The 6,438-nt window shown below is 51.4% G+C and overlaps 1 protein-coding gene across 1 annotated transcript in view; it reads left to right on the plus strand.

Annotated features, from left to right (window-relative positions):
* Positions 1–6,438, plus strand: part of KCNK6 (potassium channel, subfamily K, member 6) — a 10,268-nt gene that overhangs the window by 1,942 nt on the left and 1,888 nt on the right. The window contains exon 3 of the mRNA XM_010849310.1: positions 2–161. Coding sequence (XP_010847612.1) covers positions 2–161 — 160 coding nt within the window. The remainder of the gene's footprint in view (position 1; positions 162–6,438) is intronic.

Here is a 6,438-nt window from a genome sequence, read left to right on the forward strand (position 1 = left end):
GCCGCCCCCGCCCTGGACGCCTTCGTGGAGCGGGTGCTGGCGGCCGGACGACTGGGGCGCGCCGCGCTCGCCAATGCCTCCGGGTCTGCCAATGCCTCGGACCCCGCCTGGGACTTCGCCTCGGCTCTCTTCTTCGCCAGCACGCTGGTCACCACCGTGGGTACGTGAGCGCCGCCCTGAGCCCCCGGCCCACGAGGACCCGAGACCCCCCGCTCCCCCTCGCCTCCCTAGGGACCCCAGAGCCACCACGAAATACCCCGATCCCAGCAGATCAGTCTCAATTAACTCTGAACCCAGGATGCCCTCAAAACCCCTTGATGAGAACCAGGGACCCACACTTGTGGGATCCTCCACCTTGGGGAGTCCCCATCCAGACCTTTCCTCCCAGTAGGAAGTCCCGCAGTTCTCTTGGGGTCCGGGGCCATCCTCAAAGTACCTTTGGGCAAGCATCTAGGGCTCCCTTTCTCTGCCTTAACTACCTTGGAGACCTGGGTCTAGTCCCCTCTAGGCCTAGAACAATCCTCAGAGACCTCCTTTGAGAACCCAGGGCCCTCTGCCTGAGACCCTCTCCCCATTAGCCACCCAGGACCTCAGCCCTTCTCTCTGGCTCAGACCTCCATCCCCTCCAACACTGTCTGCTGATTCTGCAAATACATCCTTCTGGGATGTGTCCTTCCAGAAGCCTTACCCCAGTCTCCTCCTGGCCCTGGTGGCCCAGTGAGGACCCTGAATCTCCAGACCCTCTCCAGGCACCATCACTAAAGACCTTACTGCCAGTAGAGATCCCTCAGCAAAGACCCAGGGAATCCATCTCAGACTTCCACCCCTCTGGACCTAGACCACTCCCCAGCAAGGGCCCCTGCCCTCCTCCTGACCACTGTCATACTTCCCTGCAGGTAGCCCTGACTCTAGACACAAGACCCCTCTTCACATCCCACTCCTTCTTGGCATCTCCTTTGTATTGGGGGAGCCCTCAATGCAGGGCTTTCCTTCCATTAGGGACACCCCTGCAATTCTGCAGCTCTCAGCTGTGGAAGTGTGGGAGAGAACTTGAGCGCCTTCCAGGAAGAACCATTGACTTTCTAACCAGAAGGTCCTCACCCAAGACTTCCACTCCTCCAGTCCCAAAACAGCTCCAGCAAAAACCCCTAGTGTTTTTCAGACCAGGGACTTCCCACGGGGGCCTCTATTTATTTATTTTGACCTCTCCACTCAGCATGTGGGATTTAACCTGTGCCCTCTGCAGTGGAAGCTCAGAGTCCTAACCACTGGACGACCAGGGAATTCTATAGGGGCCTCTTTGAATGTGACAACCTTAGCTGAGACTGTCACCAATCTCTGGTCCCTGATACTCCTTATAAGAGCCCCAGAATACCTGGGACCCCAATGCTGGTCACACATGCTATCCTTGAGACAAGAATCCACCCACCCCCCAACCAGGTTACCAGCCCAGGGACTCTACTCTCCGAACCTGCAGCCCCCGCCCCTGGACTCCCCCTGTCCACCATGAATTTCTCAAGAAAGGGAACCTCCTTGGGACCTGGGACCCCTTTAGTCTCCTCCAGACCCACAGCTGGGACCTTTTGCCCCAACTCTGTCCCAGCCTGGTTTGGACTCTCCCTCCATCAAGGATGCTCCAGGCTCTTTGTACCCCAGAACCCTCCCCACTATTCACTCAAGACCATTACCACTTTCTACCCTGGACACTCTGAGCCAGGACATGAGACACACGCCCCCTCCCATCATCCCCTTAGCATTGTCTCCCCCCATCATGTTGGCTCAGGCATCCTTGGGCTCAGAAGCCCCCTCTACCTGAGAACCACCCCCTCCTAATCCCATTTGTAATCTCACTGGTGCCTGTTCCCCTTCTTCCTCTGGACCCAGGACCCCAGCCCCAAACCAGGATCTGTTTCAAACCAGGACACTGGCCTCTGATTTCAGATTACTAACTGGACCCCACAGATCCCCTTCTCTGGACTTCTACAGCCTCAAGTAGGACCAACACACCTCACCCCTCAGCCCTACCTGGGAAATCCCTCACCTCAGTGCTCCTCAGACCTGGAAAATCCCTTTGTTTGTCAGTCTCTGCTGGTCCTCCCACAACCCCTCCCCAGCCCACAAACTTCCTCTTTGCCTCTTTGCTAAGATTTGGCTTCCCAGGAGACTCAAGTGGTAAAGCATTTGCTTACCAATCCAGGAGACTGAGGAGATGCAGGTTCGATCCCAGGGTTGGGAAGATCCCCTGGAGAAGGAAATAGCAACCCACTCCAGTATTCTTGCCTGGAAAATTCCATGGACAGAGAAGCCTGGAGAGCTACAACTGTCCATGGGGTCGCAAAGAGTTGGACATGGCTTAGCAATTGAGCATGCTAGGATTTGGACTGGGGAGGGGTCTGGGGCTCAGCTAGCCCACACACCTAACTCCCCATCCCTGCTGACAATGGCCTTTGCCATTTGTCACCGGGAGGGCCTTTTGTCACTGTCAAGTGGACCAGCAAACCCGGCCACAGCAGCTGGGCTGGATCTCACAGACGCTGGCCACTTGCTGGCTGAGCCTGCCCAACCTGCTTCGGGGCTTCACTCTCCCTGTCTCCTCCTAGATCCTGCCTTCTGAGAAGTCATCCCAGGCAGGATAGGTGAAGAAGCCAAACTCAAGGCAGGCACAGGTTCAGATTCCTGTTCAGCCACTGCTGATCTCTAGTCCTCTGTGTCCTCCGTCATCTGCAAAATGGGGAAAATCACATTCCCTACTTCACAGGAATAGTAAGACCTGGTAGAAGACTTAACCACGCCACGTATGGACTTTAACTCACTCATCACAATAAGCCTTGTGAGCCAGGTGCTGTTTGTGGTCCTGTTTCTTAGCAATAGAATCTGAGGCCCAGAGAGGTTGGACAACTTGCCCAAGGCCACACATCTAGGAAGTGTAGAGTGCAGGTTTGAACCAAGGCTGTCAGGCCTCGGAGTCCCATGCTCTTTTTTTAAATAAAAAATTTTTTTTTTTAAATTTTGGATGCACTGGGTCTTTGTTGTGGTACGTGGTCTTTCTCTAGTTGCAGCACACAGGCTTCTCTTGTTGTGGCACTAGACCGTCTCTAGTTATGAAGCACGGGCTCTAGAGCACACAGGCCCAGTAGTTGTGGCACGTGAGGTGTGTTGCCCTGTGGCTGGTGGGATCTTAGTTCCCCAACCAGGGATCGAACCCAAGTCCCCTGCATTGGAAGATGGAGCCTTAAATCACTGGACCACTAAGGAATTCCCCAGAGTCCCATGCTCTTAACCAGTGCACCACACTACTTCTTAGGCTTCCATGAATGATGAAGGGTGATACATGTCTATTGTAAAAAAATGTCTGACATTCCTTAAAAATGGTAAGTTATTGCAATAGGGGAGAGAGATTGACCTCAATTCAGAGTATAGCAAAGATAGCTGGAGGTTTAGAGCTGAGAGCAGAAGGAGGGGACTAGTGGATGGAAAAGTACTAAGAGGCGACATGGATGCTAAGGGGATTCTTGCTAAATTGGCTTAATAGGATTCTTGTTAAAGACTGCCAAGGACTTCAGTACAAGTGGTGGATAATGAGAAATTTGATCAGATGTCAAGTGTGGGGGATTCTCCCTAAATAAACTTAGTGGCATTGTTGCGTCCAACTCTTTGCGATCCCATGGACTGTAGCCTGTCAGGCTCCTCTGTCCATGGAATTCTCCAGGCACAAATACTGCAGTGGGTAGCCATTCCCTTCACCAGGGGATCTTCCTGACCCAGAGATTGAACATACATCGCCCACATTGCAGACAGATTCTTAACTTAGGATTCCTGCTAAAACCGGGCTTAGTCATGAAGAGAACTCAGAGGGGCCTGACTCAAGCTTGGTCAAGCAGGAAGGCTGTGTCCATGAGACATGCCAGTAATAATAACCGAGCTTGACAGAGCCTCATTTATCATTAGTGCTGTTGGCAAAGCCGGGAGCCCTGAATACATCTAGAGAAATGAAAACCCGACAACATTCAGAGAGGCCTCTCCCACAGCGTTCCTGGGCTTGTCACAGGCCCTAGTCTTCTGAGAAAGATCTGAGGCCTGGAGCTGGTTCAGGCAGCCTTACTGCAGTTGAGGCCAGGGCTGGAGGAGTCGGCCCACTTGGAACTGGGAATGCGGAGAGGGAGCAAGCATCACAGTCTTGCTGACTCTTTCCATGACTATGCTAGGTGCCCTGTCCCAACCTGTACTCAAGGAAGGGATCATTTATGAGACCATTTTCAAGTACTCTGAGGAAACAGGCTCAGAGAGAAGTCACTTGGCCAATATCACACAGGCACCAAGTAACAAAGCACTGCTTTGGACTCAACTCTTGGAAGTAGCAAGTTGAGGCTCATAGCCCACATTCTATTCTTCTTTCTTTCTTTTTTAAATATTCACTAGTTTTTCAAAAATATTTGTTTATCTTTTTGGCTGCCCCGGGTCAAAGTTGGGGTACGAGGGATCTTCGATCTTCTTTGCAGCATGCAAACTCCTGGTTGTGGCATATGGAATCTAGTTCCCTGACCAAGCATCAAACCCCAGCCCTCTGCATTTGGAGTCCAGAGTCTTAGTTCCTGGACCACCAGGGAAGCCCCCCGCTCCCCGCCCCCAACTCTATTCTAACTCTGATTTTTTCTGTTTATAAGAATTTCATGTCATTTGCAAACCTGTCCTTTCAGCCAGGCTGCTAGAGTTTCTCCATCAAAATCCTTGTATTAATGAAGCTTGGAGCCATAAGTGATAAACCTCAAATAACAGTTGCTTAAATACAATGGGAGTTTATTTCTTGCTCACGTTCAAGGGAGTCAGTCCAAGACCAGATTGGTGCTGCATGGTCAGAGACCTTCAGGTTCCAATATAACTCTCAGGCCAGGCGCGGTTTCTATTCCCAAGTTCATCTCATGGTCCCAGATGGCTGCTCAGCTCCAGCCTTCCTATCTGTGATCCAGTCAGCAGGAGGAGGGAGTAAAGAAGGGAGATAGGCGTCTCCCTATCTTTAAGGACACTTTCTGAAGTTACTTGCTTCTTTCATCTATATCTCCTTGGCCATAAATCATTCCAGACCACATCTAGCTGCACTGGAAGAGGGAATGTCTTTATTCCCGGTAGCCACGCATCCAACAAGATCTAGAGGATCCTTTATTTTTCCCTAGTTTTTTTTTTTTTTTTTTAACTGGGGCGAAATACACATAAAATTTACTATCTTAACCATTTTTAAGTGTACAGTTCAGTGGTATTAGGTATATTCATACTGTTGTACAACCAGTGCCAGCACCCATTTCCAGAACTCTTCTTTTAATATGTATTTATGTATTTAGGCTGCATCAGGTCTTTGTTGTGGTGTAGGGGCTTCTCTTTAGTTGTGGAACACAGACTGAGTTGCCCTGAGGCATGTGGGATCTTAGTCCCTCAGCGGGACCAGGGGTTGAACCCACATCCCCTGCATTGGAAGGTGGATTCTTAACCACTGGACCCCCAGGGAAGTTGCCAGAACTCTTTGGATCTTGCAAAACTGAATCTATACCCTTGTATATGCTAATTCCACACTTGCCCTTTCCTCGACTCCTGGCAACCATTGTTCTACTTTCTGTCTCTGTGATTTGTTTAATGTTTATTTTATTATTTTAAAAAATTAATTCATTTATTTGGCTGTAACCAGATCTTAGTTGTGGCACACATGATCTTCGGTCTTCGTTGCTGCCTGCAGAATCTTTAGTTGCGACATGCGGGATCTAGTTCCCTGACCAGGGATCAAATCCAGGCCCCCTGGATTGGGAGCACACTGAGTTTTAGACAGTGGACCACCAGGGAAGTCCCCTGTCTCTATGATTTTGACTACACTAAGTGCCACATATAAATGGAATTGCAGAGGCTTTGTCTTTTTGCTCAGAGGCTTAGTTGCCTTGCAGCATGGGGGATCTTCCCGGACCCCTGAGAGAACCTGCACCCCCTGCAGGGCGCGCGATGCCCTGTTGGATTGTGTGGTGTCCGTGGGTTACCAGACAAAGCACTTTGACCTGAGATGGAGCCACAAGAGGGCCCTGAGCAGGGGAGGGACATGACCTGACTCCCGAGTTCACAGGGTCCCTCTGGCTGCATGGGGGGAGAAGGGAGACCAGGGAGGAGGCTGCCGGTAGACAGGACCAGGAGGAAGCCTTGGGGTGGAGTGAGGGGGAAAGTGGGTAGGTTTGGGCTCTGTGCAAAAGTTGAGACAACAGAGTGGATGTGAGTGAAAGGGAGCCGAGGATGACACCAGGCTCTCAGCCTGAGCCGTGGGGAGGGTGGAGGTGCCATCACCGGAGATAAGAGAGTCTGGGAGGGGTGGCTTTGAGGCTGAAATTAGTCTTCAGTTTAGGGCAATCACAGACTCCAGAGTGGATGCTGAGTGGGCCGAAGGATTTCCCCCTGACTCCCGCAGGC

Source organism: Bison bison, unplaced genomic scaffold, assembly GCF_000754665.1.
Source record: "Bison bison bison isolate TAMUID 2011002044 unplaced genomic scaffold, Bison_UMD1.0 scf7180017864280, whole genome shotgun sequence".
Taxonomy (NCBI): Eukaryota; Metazoa; Chordata; class Mammalia; order Artiodactyla; family Bovidae; genus Bison; species Bison bison.